Source organism: Strongylocentrotus purpuratus, unplaced genomic scaffold (assembly GCF_000002235.5).
Source record: "Strongylocentrotus purpuratus isolate Spur 01 unplaced genomic scaffold, Spur_5.0 spur5_scaffold_18, whole genome shotgun sequence".
NCBI classification, from domain to species: Eukaryota; Metazoa; Echinodermata; class Echinoidea; order Camarodonta; family Strongylocentrotidae; genus Strongylocentrotus; species Strongylocentrotus purpuratus.
The window spans coordinates 5,579,807-5,597,744 of record NW_022145603.1 but is presented as its reverse complement, the minus strand read 5'-3'; the positions used below and the strand labels follow the sequence as shown (position 1 = coordinate 5,597,744).

Sequence of the window (17,938 nt, the reverse complement as noted above, 5' to 3'; positions counted from 1 at the left end):
TCACCGGACTGTCGATCACAAGGTCCGCGGTTCGAGTCCCGCCACGGCACTAATGTCCTTTGGAAAGTCATTGATCTACATTTGCCACTTTCCACCCAGTTGTTAAAAGGGTACCCGGAAGGATACGAAAGCCAGTGTAGTATGCTTAGCAATTTGAGCCTAGTAGCTCTTGTTGGAATACTCCCCAGGGACTGAAGAAAGTGCATACATTGTGTGTGGGCAAGCCAGAATCCAATGGCCGGGGTAATAACGTAAAGTGCTTAGAAACTCGGAAATTGCTGATGTATTAAGCGCTATTTAAGCAAACATTAATTTTGTATTATTATTATTATCACCGGTGCTTGCGCAATAGCCAGCTTTGCACATATTTAAACCAATGACTTGTCCGATTTGTTATTTTTAATGACAATTAATATGGTTTTACTAAGATAAAATATCGCATCTTCGTTTAAAATACTGCCCCTGATATATTGTTCAACATTCTGGTAAGTTGCGTCAGATTATGCGGAAAATATTTTCTGTCTTCAGGGGGCCTGTTACACAAGACTCAGCAATTTATCGTACGATCGATTTTGCGAATAATTGCACATAGTAATCAATGCAATCAATTGCAAACATCAATAATAAGATCATTTGCTAAGCTTTTTGCAACGAAACTAGACGAGGCTACTCTCATTAATGAAATTTAGTTTTGTTGGTTTATTTCTTTATTCTTTTGTTTTCTTCCAACAAACAGAGATCTGATGGCTTTGATAACTTTACAGTTCCTTATGTGACCGATGGACAGAGCAGTACTGATGTAAGTCTTTGATTCCCTTCACCTCTTCTGTACCACTGTATATATGATAAAAATTAACTTTCCTACAGAAGAACAGCCTTTGGCTAACGCTGGTCCCGTGCAAAAAAATAAAATAAACTGAACTGAATCATTTAAGGTTTATTTAGTCATATGAATATCCGAATATCTTTCAGACGATCTGTTAATGCTCCTGTTTCAAAGGACACAAATATTTTGAGCGTTTAAATACTAATAAATGAATGCGATATCTTAATCTGTTTCCTCATTAATGTTTTATTTTATTCAAACATTATTTGTTTACAGAGCGCTGTTGAACGAAATCCGATGCACTACAGATACAACTAAAGCTTCTCACGTGACTTCTGCAAACTAGCCAATCCAGGCGCGGATCCAGGATTTCTTAGGGGGGGGGGGGCCCAAATTTGAAATTTTGCGAGCCAAATATTGGTACGTAATGGTAACCAACAGTGACATGATGCGGGGGGGGGGGGGTAGGTGCGGGGAGGGGTGAATTTCCCCCTCCCTCCTCCGCGAAACGCGGAAGCTTTGACGTTTCATTTAATTATTAGAAAAAGAAAACGGTTCGTTGTACCGTTCTCAAAAATAAATCTCGTTTGAATTTAGTTTTTCCTCTCTCGCGCGAAGCGCGACATTTTTTAGGATTTATTAAATTACTAGAGAAAGAAGACTATTTGTTGTACCGTTCTCGACTCTTAATCCTTGTCTAGATTCAGTTCCCCCCTCCTTTTAAGTTTCCTTAAATCATTAGGGAAAAAAGACGATTCGTTGTACCGTTTTCGAAAATAATCCTCGTCTGAATTTAGATTCTCCCCCCTCCCGCGCAAAGCGCGGAAGCTTTTACGTTTCATTAAATCATTAGAGAAACAAAACGATTCGTTGTACAGTTCTCGACTCTTAATCCTCGTCTGAATTCAGTTTACCCCTTCCGCGCGAAGCGTAGAAGCTTTTACGATTCATTAAATCGTTAGAGAAAGAAGACTATTTGTTGTACCGTTCTCGACTCTTAATCCTTGTCTAGATTCAGTTCCCCCCCCTCTCCCCCTCCTACGCGAAGCGCGGAAGCTTTGACGTTTCATTAAACTATAAAAGAAAGAAGGCGATTCGTTGTACCGTTCTCGAATCTTAATCCTCGTCTGAATTCAGTTCCCCCCCCCTCCCCCCCTCCGCGCGAAGCGCGGAAGATTTTACGTTTCATTTAATCATTAGGAGAGAAGACGATTCGCTGTGCAGTTCTCGACTCTTAATCCTCGTCTGAATTCAAGTCCCCCCCCTCCTCTCGCGCAAAGCGCGGAAGCTTTTAAGTTTCATAAGATTATGAGAGAAAGAAGACGATTGGCTGAACAGTTCTCGACTCTTAATCCTCGTCTGAATTCAAGATCCCCCCCCCCCTCCCGCGCGAAGCGCGGAAGTTTTTAAGTTTCCTTAAATCATCATAAAAAAAAGACGATTCGTTGTACCGTTTTAGAAAATAATCCTCGTCTGAATTTAGATTCATTTAGAAGCTTTTACGTTTCATTAAATCATTAGTGAAACAAAACGATTCGTTGTACAGTTCCCGAAAATAATTCTCGTCTGAATTTAGTTTTCCCCTCTCGCGCGAAGCGCGGAAAATTTTAGGATTTATTAAATTATTAGAGAAAGAGGACGATTCGTTGTAGAGTTCTCGACTCTAAATTCTCGTCTGAATTCAGGTTCCCCCCTTTGAAGTTTCCTTAAATCATTAGAGAAAAATGACGATTCGTTGTACAGTTCTCGAAAATAATTCTCGTCTGAATTTAGTTTTCCCCTCTCGCGCGAAGCGCGGAAGCTTTTACGTTTCATTAAATCATTAGAGAAACAAAACGATTCGTTGTACAGTTCTCGACTCTTAATCCTCGTCTAAATTCAGGTTCCCCCCTCCCGCGCAAAGCGCGGAAGCTTTTAATTTTCATTAAATCATTAGAGAAAGAAGTCGATTCGTTGTACCGCTCTCGAAAATAATCCTTGTCGGAATTAAGTTCCCCCCCCCCCCTCCATCCCGCACGAAGTGCGGAAGCTGTTACGTTTTATTAAATCATAAAAGATTAGTATTACGGTTCTCGCCTCTGAATCCTTGTCTGAATTCAGGTTCCCCCTCACGCGCAATGCGCGGAAGCTTCACGTTTCATAAGATTATGAGAGAAAGAAGACGATTCGCTGTACCGTTCTCGATTGTTAATCCTTGTCTGGGGCGGCGGCGAAGCCGGCCCCGGAAGCTCAGAGGTTTTAGGCGTTTAATTAAGGTCATATGAGCATATTTTTTTATTGTATACCTTATTATTTCGTGACACTGGCAGGTAACTATTTGGCGTTGGGTCCAAGGGGCGGAGCCCCCCAAAATCAGGGGTTTTAGGCATTAAATTACCGTCAGATGAGCATCTAAGGGCCCGTCGTAGGGCCTTTGGTGGGATCCAGGGGGCAGAGCCCACGGAAGCTTAGGGGTTTTAGGCATTTAATCACGGTCAGATGAGCATATTTTGATGCCTCATTATTTGTTAACACTGGCAGTTAACTATTCTTTCTTTCGTGCTCTCATTCTATTTTATTTCTCTTTAATACAATTTTTCAAAAAAAGTGTGGGGGGGGGGGGAGAGCTCGGGGCTCCCGATCCCCGCCGTACCTCGGGCCCTGACATGTAGGAATATCAAGAATCATATTTCTTGCCTGGCTGCAAATTTAGGAATTTGTCATTTTCCAACAAACACATACAAACGTATAATTTACTAAAAAGTGAGGAAAAATCTCGGAAATGATGTCATTTTAGCATTATTTGTAATCCACCGTTATGGAATTAGAAATAAACCGAGTTTGAATTTGATTTCCACTTAGCCCCCCCCCCCCCCCTATCAGTACGCCAGTATCTCCTCTTTTCCTTTCCCTTTCCTTCCTTCTCTCTTATTTGTTATATGGGGGGGGGGGGGGGGGGGGGTCAACAGCCTGGGAGGCAAAGCCCTTTCGGTCCCCGATCTCCTTCTTCCCCCTTTTCTTTTCTTCTTCCTCTTCTTTCTTTCCCTTTCTCTCCTCTTTCCCTTTCGCTTCTTTTCCTTTTTTCTCTCTTTTTTTTTTTTTTTTTTTTTTTTGCGGGGGGGGGGGGCCAAGGCCCGCTCGGCCCCCCCTGGATCCGCGCCTGAGCCAATCACTAGCCATCATCAACACACACCATGTTCTCTCTTAAATGCTCTCCTTTTTAAACTTCACGTATTTAAGACTCCGGTGAATATCACATGTAGTTTAAAGTGTAACCAATAATTTTAACCAACGTGAAATTTTAGTCGGCGAGCTTTCATCCACTCCTGCAGACTTTCTCAAGCCTAATGATTATTTACATTGAAGTTTTCTTGCTGTCTACTGCCTTGAGATCATCGAATCGAAGATAAGTCAACAATTTGTCAGTAATGACCATGGACTTCCCAAAACCAATTAAACGAGGGCTGATCAATTTGTTAACAAATTAGTAAAAAGTTTTTCCAAGTTGAAAGGGTTTTTAGATGTTTTATCATATTTTGCCAAGGACAATTTCTGTAGTACTTTCATTGACAGATATGTTTATACATAATTCTATGTGGAATACATTCACATACTTACGATTTTAAATGCCTGAACGGTGTTACGGCTCGTTCAGATATGATTTATTTTTTTCGATGACATGGAGCAGAGCTCAGTGAATACTCCCAAGTCCTTTGCTGCACTCATTTACCATTCATTTACATGTAAAGAAAACAGCGGCGCCCTTTTTTTGCGGTGGTTTATCGAGCCATGTCTGAAATAGTCTTAACGGTGGTGGGATAATTGGTTATGGGATAAATATTTATACAGAGCGCTGGGGTGTTGCTAAGGTGTGAAAATTCGTATGAGTGTGCGCATTTGCTTGTGTGTGTGTGCGTTTGTGTGTGCGTTCGTGTGTGTGTGTGTGTGTGTGGGAGGGTCTCTGTTCTGTCAGTAAACCCTTTTGTACGTGTTGGGAAAGTTGGAGGCAAATATTGAAATAGGGGCGGATGCAACATTGTCCTTAGGTAGGGGTTACATTTTCTGACCTTTCGTCGAATTCTTTGGAATCTTGTTCTAGGGTTCGGGGGGGGGGGGGTTGGTGGGGTTGCTTCGCCCCCTCTCTTGATCACATTTTCTGCAGGTAAACTTAATGTCAACTAGTTAAATCCCGTCCCGTTCAAAACCTTTTAGCGATGCCCTTGCACGTTTTAATGTACTTAGTCTTATTAAATCATGGTTAGTAGATTGAAATATATTGGAATATGTAATCAAGAGAATACAAGACGCAAATGTTGAAAATTATGTTTTTGTTTGCAGAACTGAATTTGCTGAATTGTGAATATATACATCCACCTGTAACTGCTGGAAAAGATATATTCTGACATTTCGAGCACACAATGTACAGATGCAATTTTCACGAAGATGTCTTTTGTATACTTGGTTTGAAGGGGCTCATGAAAATAAAATAAAATAATCGGCATTTTTGCGTTCTTTAGTATGACAACGGTACGTAAAATACCAGGAATTATATTATCTCATTATGAATGTAAGTGTCATTCGCTTTATTTGAAATTTTGTTGGGAAAACACGTTGTGTAATTGGAAGTAAATTCAACTGCAGGAACGTCTTTTTCTTTTTTTCTTCTTATTTCAAGCATGTCAAATTTCACTAAAATTAGAAATAATGACAATATTTCATTATTTTTTTTATATATATCAGTACTACCTGGTTGTAAATCAATATAGTTGTACATTTAGTTGATTTAAAGTTTCATAGACATGTACAATTGCATAATATAAAAATATTTGTTTACTTCAGATTTTATACTCAGATTGCAAAAGATAATAAATACATGTATATTCAGAAAAAGCATTCGTGGTGACTCCTATGTAATGTTGTTATTATTTTTAATTTAGACGTTTTCGCAGTCATTTTAGATTTTATTTTATAAGAAACCTTTTTAGTAACCTAAGTAACAGGTAAAAAGAAGACAAAAAATATGAAAGACCTTTCTTGATATCTTACAATCCTCGGCGTGCAGAAATTATCTAACTAGTACAGATATAGTCATATAAAAAAAAATCATCACTGCCATCATCATCATCATCATCATCATCATAAATAGCATCATCATGGACGTTATTCTTAGCATCACCATCAAAATAACTTTCATCACCATCATCATCATTGCAATTATCACCTACATCACCATCATCACCACCATCACCACTACCACCTACATCATCATCATCATCATCACATCATCATCACCATCATCACCATCATCACCAGCACCACCGCCATCATCACCATCACACGTCATCGGCAGCAACAGCAGCGTCATCATCACCATTTCACCATTATCACCATCATGACCATCAGATCATCATCACAAAACATTACCATTATCAAAACATCTTTATAACAACATAAACTTTTAAACACATACACAATTACAATAAAAATAATCACTTCAATCTGTTATCCACTTTGTTATATTAACGTTTTGTAATGTTATCCTAGGCAGAAATGCCCTATATGTTTAAAATTTACAATGCATACATGTTAATAATAATAATGATACTCAGTTCTTTTATAGCGCATAACACATTACAGGATAGCATGTCCCTATATATTTGCGCTTTAAATAGAGTAACGACTTATTTCATGAACATAACTAATGCACACACGTAATGGCAACATGAGGTAAAACAACTTGCAAGATGAACTATGTTTATAAATGAATATCAATATTAATGGAAGCCCCGTTTCACGATCATTATGCATAAAACTGTATATAATCTAATATCTACCCTAATCTACCCTAATCGAGAGGAACCACATTATAGTGGTTTACTTCATGAAGACTCCAGCACACCAAAAACCTATTCCAAACTAATCAAAGTAATTGTTACGATCTTGGCTGCTTTGCAGACATTATGGGTATCACATTACCATGAACGATTGCCAGTCATCTAGGTTAACTTGGTCGACGCCCAATCCATAGTCTTAACCCATTGCTAACGGAACTGGGTGACTCCTGTATGAAATCTATGGGAATGAGAGAATTTAGGAGTCAACAGGTTAAACTCGATCGTGATTCATCACTTATTACTGAGAGCAACAAAGTCCAATGGCCTTCAAAAAAAAAAAAATTACAACATACATTCCTCAATCATAAAGTTTATGACATTTGCACAAGACATAACACTTTTCTTTTGCGAGCATTTTATATAATCATTTATTATGTCAATCAAAAATAGGACAGGTATGTATGTAATCTGAAAGGAGGTTATGGGTCTTGTATTCATTTCAAAATATTTAGTCATTTTTTTAAACTTTGGTTGGAAATTAACTGCACGAGACATAATAGTTTCCTTATGCAAGAATTTAATATATAATCGTTTATTATGTCAATCAAAAACAGGACAAGTATTAACGTAATCTGGAGTGGAGGGGAGGGGGGGGGGGTAGGGTTCTTGTATTCATTTCATAATATTTAGTTATTTTGTTTGAACTTTGGTGGGGAAAAAGTAGGAGTGGTAGTTGTATTTTTAGTAGGATGGGTAGTCGTAGTGGTAGAAGTAATACGAGTGTAGAGGTGTCGTGGGCTAGTGGATACGTCACCGGACTGTCGATCACAAGGTCCGCGGTTCGAATCTCACCGCGGCACTAATGTCCTCTGACAAGACATTGATCTACATTTGCCACACTCCACCCAGGTGAATGTAAATGGGGACCGGTAGGAAGGAATTCCTTGAATGCTGTGAGCACCGATATCGGTAGCCTAGCAGAGCCTGCGTTATATTGGAGCGCTTGGAGCACCTTGCATTGTTGCAATGTGCGCTATATAAATATCCAATATCATTATTATTATTAGCAGTCGAAGTAGTAGCAGTAGGAGTAGTAGTATAAGTGAAGTACTAGCATTAGTACTAAAAGTGGTAGTAGAAGTAGTCGTCGTCGTCGTCGCCGTAGTAGAAGTAGGAGTAGTAGTAGTAGTAGTAATAATCGTAATAGTAGTACTAATAGTAGGAGAAATAGAAGTAGTAGAAGGTGGAGTGGTAATACGAAGAAACAAAAAGGAAGGAAGATGAATATAAATTAATTCCAATTGAAGTGACAAAGGAAAAATGGATCAAGCTAGAAATGAAACACATCAGCACACACCTTCATACTTCGAATCTCATATTCAAGAGTGTTCGTGGGAGAGTGGTTCATTCACTCCGCTCTTAATTTAAGGGTTGTCGGTTCGAATCTTTGCCCTTTGCAATATATTTTGGCAAGACATAGATCAATAATTGTCACCCCCACCTGGCAATTGCTAGGGCGATACTAATTACAGGGCCCTAGGAAGATCAACAATGATGCTGTGGAGGCCTCCTTCGGTAAACAAAATGATTATTTATATGATCATAAGTTTTTAGTATAGATCGTATTATGTTTACTACTTTTATGACGTTGTCGGCGTGCGGAGACTCTTAGGGGTACCCGTTATCTACTGCTACACCTTTACCATCTTCAATGAAAATGTCAGATTATTGATTTATTTTTTTTATTTTAAAGATTTACCGGTACACCGTAATTAATGTACAGGAACTCTTTTGCAGTTAAATATGTTTAACGATCACGCAACTGTGAACAATATTGTCACCCATAAAGTTCCTTATGTTAATATAACCTGAAATACGACTAAATGTTATCTTTAATCTTGTCACGCACATTGGTGAAATATATCTTTTCATATACAGCAGTAATTAAATTTCATATAGACTTTAATTTATTAGAATGTCGTTAACCATATATAACTCTTAGTAGTCATATTTGTGAGTAGGTTTGTTGGTTTTATTTACGATCATGACAAATTCATTTCTATATAGCAGTCTGTGTTAAACATCTGACAATCTCAAAACTTATCTTGCCACGTACTGTAATAATGAAAGATCTTTTAGATGTTGAGTTATATTAAACTCTTAGCAGTCATTATGACACGTAAAAAAACAAGACAATAAAAATATTTTACAAATTGGACTATTCTATTAAAAATTAAATATTAAAATCAAAATGAAGATCGAGGGATCACCAATTTTAGATCAACAAAGTTGATCTGTTCTTCTTGAGGGTCCCAAAATAACTACAATTAATTGATAATTTAATTAGTAATAATATTGATTATAAAATAATTGGGAGTAATTTAATAACATTCGAAGTTTACTCCGTATTGATTTTGATCAAAATGCAACTCTCATAGAAGAATGGCTAACAAATTTAATTAATAATGATAATATTATAAACAAAAACAGTGAAACAGAGTGCGTACATTTTTAATGATTATCACTTATTGATATGTGTTTAAACATTTGTAAATCTGAACAATTATCCTGTTACGTACAGTATTAATGACATTTCATTTAGATTTTCATTTATCATGTTCTTAACCATAAACAAATCTTAGCAGTCATATGTATAAATTGGTTGGTTTTATGAAGATCATGAATCTTAGCAGTCATATTTATAAATTGGTTGGTTTTATGAAGATCATGAAATATTTCTATTTGGGAATACGTGGTTAAACAAAAATGACATATCAAGAATTATCTTGTCACGTACGGTAATAATGAAAGTTCATATAGCTATTGAACTTTTTTAAATAAATATATTTAACCATATATAAATCTTAGCAGTCTTATTTAGGAGTTTGTTGGTTGGTTGTTTTTATTTGCAATCATAAAATATTAAGTACAAACACAATAACCCATTAAATAAAGATACTGAAATATTTTGTCATGGACTATTCGAGAATGAAATATTAAAATTGAAATGAAGATCGAGGGATCACCCATTTCATATCATCCCTCAAAGTTGATCTATTCTTCTTCGGGGTCCCAAAATAACTTTAATTAATTGATGACTTAATTAGTAATAATATTAATTATAAAATAATTGGGGGCAATTTAATAACATTCAAAGTTTACTCCGTATTGATTTTGATGAAAATGCAACTCTCATAGAAGAATGGCTAGTAAATTTAATTAGTAATGATAATATTATAAACAAAAACAGTGAAACAGAGTGCGTACATTTTTAATGATTAGCACTCTTTGATATGTGTTTAAACATTTGTAATTCTGAACAATTATTCTGTTACGTACAGTATTAATGACATTTCATTTAGATTTTCATTTATCATCATGTTCTTAACCATAAACAAATCTTAGCAGTCATATTTATAAATTGGTTGGTTTCATGAAGATCATGAAATATTTCTATTTGTGAATACGTGGTTAAACAAAAATGACATATCAAGAATTATGTCACGTACGGTAATAATGAAAGTTCATATAGCTATTGAACTTTTTAAAATAAATATATTTAACCCTATATAAATCTTAGCAGTCATATTTAAAAGTTTGTTGGTTGGTTGGTTTTATGTGCAATCATAAAATATTAAGTACAAACACAATAACCCATTAAATAAAGACACTAAAATATTTTGTCATGGACTATTCGAGAATGAAATATTAAAATTGAAATGAAGATCGAGGATCACCCATTTCAGATCACCCCCCAAATTGATAATTTCATTAGTAATGATATTAATTATAAAATAATAGGGAGCAATTTAATAACATTCGAAGTTTACTCCGTATTGACTTTGATCAAAATGCAACTCTCATAGAAGAATGGCTAGCAAGAAAACGGCGAATCCGGAGGGATTGTGTTCCTTTCGACGTAATCAAATATGAATAGTTTCAAGATATTTTGTTGACTGGATGGCAATTTTTATTATGGCTATCAGTTCAAATTTGTTGGTTTTCATTTTACTTTAAATGAGGCAATATACGAAAATTCATCGTATTTTTTACAACATATTCAAACTTGTTTCATTTCGTCTTCTTCCTTTTTAAATTAACATAATTATGCCATCCATCCAAAGCGTTGTCAACATTCGAATGAAGATATTGCTGAACATGAAATGTCATTAAAATTCGGCGGAATACGATAAACATTATCACAAATATTTACCTATCCCATCTACTTATTAAATGGAGCCAGTGCCTGACGTCAGCAAATAATCTGCCCCCTTTTCAACCTAATTCCAAACACGATCTTGCGATGATTTCTATTGGCTAGCTCTTTTATTGAATTCAGCTATACATTTTGGTGACGGTTTGGAAATAGTCATTACCATATTTGCGCTGTTATAATAGATGCTAGAGCCATTACCTACGAGCTGGAAGATACAACAAAGAAATTGAACTCTTTTAGACAATACTTGGTGAGTTTTTTTTATCATAAATTATACCGTAAAGAAAACTGGATTGGTCTGTTAATATTATCAGGAAAGTTCGACGGTATTCTATATCTTCAGTGCAAGTCAGTATGTGATATTACCTTACTCTTCAAGGAGATAGGTATAGGGAATATTACAATTAGAAAGGTAAAGAATGGCAACGATTAGAGACATACTTAAGATTTTCGTCTTGCACCCATCAGAGTAAATCAAGAATAATAAGCGGAACAAAGCGCCATATACTTTGATGAGTTCCTATGCTTGTTTTAGATGCTTTTTTTCTTGTATTAGGCTAACAAAAAATATGTTGTATTGCCCCTTGCGACCAACCCACAAATCTTGAAATCAACGGTTGGCTGTTTAAATTGATTGTTAGTCTTTTTTTTTGCGTTTTTAAAGAACAACAAATGTATTAAAGCACTAAAAACTGAGAAATATCAGCACAAAGAAGAAGTAAAAAAAGAAAAAAAGATTTCCAACCAACTGACCCGTGTTTTGGCACCTAAAGAGCGATACAACTTTTGTTTTTGTGGCCTTACAAATCATCTATTTAATGAGAATATTATAACGAAATACACACAACCTGTTCTGCTTAGAATCCGAAGGCCGATTAAGTTATGCAATAATAATTGCAATTTAAGAGTATACATTATTATTTTCTAGCTCATAGTATATGCTATGACTGGTAAACAAACATTAAGGAATATGCGAAATTAAATTATGGTCAGTGTATGAAGTAAATCTGTCTTTGCTTTTATTTAGACATGTGGGTTTTGAGGCAATTGCTTGAAGTTATTTATATTCCGATTGATCCAAACTTTTGAATTTTTTTGGTAGATTGTTATTTAAAAGAGTAGCCAGCAGAGATGATAAATAAGCTATGAGTATTCCTTTTCTAAATGTATGCAGCATAATTTCATAAAATATTCGGTATACTGCTTCCAATCGTATAATCTGGTTCACATCTTCATTGAACTGTAGGACATACCGTACCCTGTCCGGTTTCTGCTCGGTAGGCAGTTTTTCTCAGATAAGTTCTGTGAAAATGAATCATACAGGTGCTTATATATATATATATATATATATATATATATATATCGGTTTGTAGCCGAAATTGTAGCAAATCCAACTATGTCATATTTACGCCTGAAATCGTAAGCAATTGTGCGTAGTGCCCCGTCTACGTGAGGCATTCTCCTTGTCTATTTTCGCTCTGACTCGCCCTAATTCCGCTCGCGCGCACTTAACAAAAAATAGACCTCCAGAATCAGCGCTTGCAACTCAAGAAAGATCTTGAATGGCTTTCGTCACGCTGGAACTACACTTTCTGATCTTGGAAAACAATTCTGTTACTGCTTTTTGGAAAATCCTGCGGCTTGTCTTTAAATGTTTTAATAAAGGTAATCCGTCAAATCTGAGTGTTCTATCGCTGATCGGGAGAGGGAAAACAAAAATCACAATAACAGCATTTTTAAATGAAAAACTATAACTTGGTGAAAGAATTATTTTTAAAAAATATAGCCATCTAGTGTACACTTTGGAAAAGAAAGTAATGGCACTTAATTTTTTTAATTTTTAATTTTTAAGCAAACTATTCTCGACATCTCTCAAATCTTGATTTAAAAATAAATCAGCGTACTAGGCTAATATTCTGTTTGGTAAAGCATCTAGCATTATCGTCATTAGTATATTATCATCATCGCCGACATGGTCTTAATCATCCTCATTAATACAATTATACTGTATTGTTATTTGTGACGCAAATGTGGTTTTCTGTTTGATTATTTGTTCACGTTCTGGTGATTTTTGTTATCTAGTTGTTCTAAATGTTGCAGTATTTGATAATGCATTTAGTAATATAGTCCAACTTGAAAGACATAACTGTCGTCTCTAAAGTTGGCACCCCTATACCCCCTCTAAACACACATCTTCTATACATGTACATAAAGCTATACATGTTAAATTCATCAATTCAGCCATTTATTTATTCATTTAATATTCATTCATTCATTCATTCATTTTATTTCCGAGATATATTTTTGTTATGGATAGAGATAAAAATGTTCACTTTTTATTCGCCTTAAAACTTTCGGAAAACTAACAACTTATATTATGTCAATAAAAAATAGGACAAGTATGTAAGAATCTCAAAGGGGGGTAATGGTTTTTGTATTCATTCTAAAATATTTAGTCATTTTGTTTAAAATTTGGTTGGAAATTAACTGCACGAGACATAATAGTTTCCTTATGCAAGAATTTGATATAATCATGTATTATGTCAATAAAAAACAGGACAAGTATTTACGTAATCTGGAGTGGGGGGGGGGGGGGTAGGGTTCTTGTATTCATTTCATAATATTTAGTTTGTTTGTTTTTAACTTTGGTGGGAAAAAAGTTGGAGTGGTAGTTGTATTTTTAGTATGATGGGTAGTCGTAGTGGTAGAAGTAATACGAGTGTAGAGGTGTCGTGGACGAGTGGATACGTCGCCGGACTGTCGATCACAAGGTCCGCGGTTCGAATCTCACAGCGGCACTAATGTCCTTTGGCAAGACATTGATCTACATTTGCCACACTCCACCCAGGTGAATGTAAATGGTGACCGGTAGGAAGGAATTCCTTGAACGCTGTGAGCACCGAAATCGGTAGCCTAGCAGAGCCTGCGTAATATTGGAACGCTTGGAGCACCTTGCATGGTTGAAGTGTGCGTTATATAAATATCCAATATCATTATTATTATTAGCAGTCGAAGTAGTAGCAGTAGGAGTAGTAGTATGAGCGAAGTACGAGCATTAGTACTAAAAGTGGTAGTGGAAGTAGTAGTCGTCGTCGTCGTCGTCGCCGTAGTAGTAGAAGTAGGAGGAGTAGTAGTAGTAGTAGTAGTCGTAATAGTAGTACTAATAGTAGGAGAAATAGTAGTAGAAGGTGGAGTGGTAGTTATAGTTTTAGCAGGATGGGTAGTCGTAGTAGTATAAGTATTAAAAGTAGTAGTCGTAGTAGTAGTAAAAGAAAAAGTCGTAGTAATTGGAGCGTTATTAGTAGTATAGGTATAAGTAGTATTAGCCGTCGTATTCTTCGTCGTTGTCACAGTAGAAGTATCAGTAGCAGTGTTAGTAGTAGTAATAGTAGTAGTATTATTGGTCATCGTCGTTGTCGTAGTAGTATTAGTATTAGTAGTAGCAGTAGTATTAATCGTCGTCGCCATTGTCGTTGTCGTAGTAGTTGTAGAAAAAAAACAGTAGTAGTAGTAGGAGTAGTAGTAGAAGTAATAGTACTAGTAGTAGTAGTAGTAGTAGTAGTAGTAGTAGTAGTAGTAGTAGTAGTAGTAGTAGTAGTGGGGGTAAAAGAAGAGGAGACCGGGGAGTTACAACAAAGACCATTAATAGTAAAGATAATGGCAGGCCAGTATATAATATGAGAAGTCTTAATAACTGAACAATTATTTGGTATGAGTATTCCGATAATACGAAGCAACAAAAAGGGAGGAAGATGAATGTTAATTAATCCCAATTAAAGTGACAAAGGAAAAATGGATTAAGCTAGAAATGAAACACATCAGCACACACCTTCATACTTCGAATTTCATATTCAAGAGTGTTCGTGGGAAAGTGGTTCATTCACTCCGCTCTAAATTTAAAGAGAAGGTTGAGTTCTGGGAAGAGGTGAAAATAATTTGTGAGCGTTACTCATTCTTATTATTCAAGTGTGGAAGAACATCAGATAAGTCATGTTCCCTGAAAAGCATGGCTCTTCAAATGCCTTCATATTCTAAATATGCATGTAACATCGTAAAAATCGGGGGCCGGCTTTTTATGCCACGTGTTCGTGTAGTCCCATATACATCTTTCTGTGTACAGTGTTTGTAACTTTACCAAGACTTGGCCAAATTTCTTATCATTTTGTTGATTCCAAAACCTTGCAATACACACACATTCTTATATGCTAGATGATCAACCTTTTCTGATCGGTTCCACACCGTCTCTTTCACAACGCAATCGCATGACCAGAACTCAACTTCATCTTTAACGGTTGTCGGTTCGTATCTTTGCCCTTTGCAATATATTTTGGCAAGACATAAATCAATAATTGTCACCCCACCTGGCAATTGCTAGGGCGATACTAATTACAGGGCCCTAGGAAGATCAACAATGACGCTGTGGAGGCCTCCTTCGGTAAACAAAATGATTATTTATATGATCATAAGTTTTTTTGTATAGATCTTTATATTATGTTTACTACTTTTATGACGTTGTTGGCGTGCGGAGACTCTTAGGAATACCCGTTATCTACTGCTACACCTTTACCATCTTCAATGAAAATGTCAGATTATTGATTTATTTTTTTTATTTTAAAGATTTACCGGTAAACCGTAATTAATTTACAGGAACTCATTTGCAGTTAAATATGTTTAACGATCACGCAAATGTGAACAATATTGTCACCCATAAAGTTCCTTATGTTGATATGACTTGAAATATCACTAAATGTTATCTTTAATGTTGTCACGCACATTGGTGAAATATATCTTTTCATATACAGCAGTAATTAAATTTCATATAGACTTTAATTTATTAGAATGTCGTTAACCATATATAACTCTTAGTAGTCATATTTGTGAGTAGGTTTGTTGGTTTTATTTACGATCATGACACATTTTTTTTCTATATATCAGTCCTTGTTAAACATATGACAAAACCAATCTTGTCATGTACTGTAATAATGAAAGATCTTTTAGATGTTGAGTTATTAGTAGAACTCTTAGCAGTCATAATGACACGTAAAGAAACAAGACAATACAAATATTTTACAATTGGACTATTATATTACAAATAAAATATTAAAATCAAAATAAAGATCGAGGGATCACCCGTTTTAGATCAACCGACAAAGTTGATCTGTTCTTCCTGAGGGTCCAAAAATAACTACAATTAATTGATAATTTAATTAGTAATGATAATATTATGAACAAAAACAGTGAAACAGAGTGCGTACATTTTAATGATAAGCACTCTCTTTTATGTGTTTAAACATTAATTTTGCAAAATCTCAACAATTATCCTGTTACGTACAGCATTAATTACATTTCATTAAGATTTCCATTTATCATCATGTACTGAACCATGGACAAATCTTAGCAGTCATATTTATGAGTTGCTTGGTCGGTTTTATTTACGATCATGAAGTATTTATATTTGTAAATACGTGTTTAAATAAAAATGACATATCAAAAATTATCTTGTCACGTACGGTAATAATGAAAGTTCATATAGCTATTAAATTTTTAAAAATAAATATATTTAACCATTTATAAATCTTGGCAGTCATATTTAAAAGTTTGTTGGTTGGTTGGTTTTATGTGCAATCATAAATATAAAGTACAAACACAATTACCCATTAAATAAAGACACTAAAATATTTTGTCATGGACTATTCGAAAATGAAATGTTAAAGTTTAAATGAAGATCGAGGGATCAGCCGTTTCAGATCAACCGACAAAGTCGATCTGTTTTTCCTCGTGGCTCCAAAATAACTACAATTAATTGATCATTTAATTAGTAATAATATTAATTATAAAATAATTGGGAGCAATTTAATAACATTCGAAGTTTACTCCGTATGCGACTCTCATAGAAGAATGGCTAGCAAGAAAGGGGCAAACTCTGGAGAGATTGTGTTCCTTTCGAACTAATCAAATAGGAGTAATTGCAAGATATTTTTTTGGACTGGATGGCAATTTTTATTATGGCTATCAGTGTAATTTTCATTTTCCTTTAACTCTAAATTAATTAGGCAAAAAATGAGACAATAAACCGAAAATTCATCATATTCAAACCTTTTTCATTTCGTGTTCTTCCTTTTCAAATTGACATAATTATTAACATTCCAATGCAGATATTACTGAACATGAAATGTCATTAAAATTCGGCGGACTGAATACAATAAACATCATAACGATATTTACCTATCTCATGTACTTATGAAATGAAACCAGTGCCTGACGTCAGCAAATAATCTGCCCCCTTTTCAACCTGATTCAAAGCACGATCATGCGATGATTTCTATTGGCTGGCTCTTTTAGCGAATTCAGATACACATTTTGGTGAGGGTTTGGAAATAGTCATTACCATATTTGCGCTGTTATAATAGATACCTGAGCCATTACCTACGAGCTGGAAGATACAACAAAGAATTTGAACTCTTTTAGACAATACTTCGTGAGTTTTTTAATCATAAATCATACCGTAAAGAAAACTGGATTGGTCTGTTAATATTATCAGGAAAGTTCGCGGGATTCTATATCTTCAGTGCAAGTCAGTATGTGATATAACTTTATTCTTCAAGAAGAAAGATATAGGGAATTACAATAGTGAAGAATGGCAACGATAAGAGACATACTCATGGTTTTCGTCTTGCACTCATCAGAGAAAAACAATAAGCGAAACAAAGCGCCATTTACTTCGATGAGTTCCTATGCTTTTTTTTAGATCTTGTATTAGGCCTAACAAAAAAGATGTTGTATTGTCCCTTGCGACCAACCCACAAATCCTGAAATCAACGGTTGGCTGTTTAAATTAATATTTAGTCCTTTTAGCGTTTTTTTTAAACAAATGTATTAAAGCACTCAAAACTGAGAAATATCAGCACAAAGAAGGAGTAAAAAAAAAAAAAAAAAAAAATTCCAACCAACTGATCCGTGTTTTGGCACCTAAAGAGCGATACAACTTCTTTTTTGTGTAGGCCTTACAAATCATCTATTTAATAAGAATATTATAACGATATACACACAACCTGTTCTGCTTAGAATCCGAAGGCCGATTAA

The 17,938-nt window shown here is 35.3% G+C and overlaps 1 protein-coding gene across 1 annotated transcript in view; it reads left to right on the top strand.

Moving 5' to 3' along the window:
• LOC100890280 (serine-rich adhesin for platelets) overlaps nt 1-1,178 on the top strand; it is a 47,767-nt gene extending 46,589 nt beyond the window's left edge. Inside the window, exons 36-37 of the mRNA XM_030989433.1 lie at nt 737-799; nt 1,103-1,178. Coding sequence (XP_030845293.1) covers nt 737-799; nt 1,103-1,144 — 105 coding nt within the window. The 3' untranslated portion in view covers nt 1,145-1,178. The remainder of the gene's footprint in view (nt 1-736; nt 800-1,102) is intronic.
• The last annotated feature ends 16,760 nt before the right edge of the window (nt 1,179-17,938 follow it).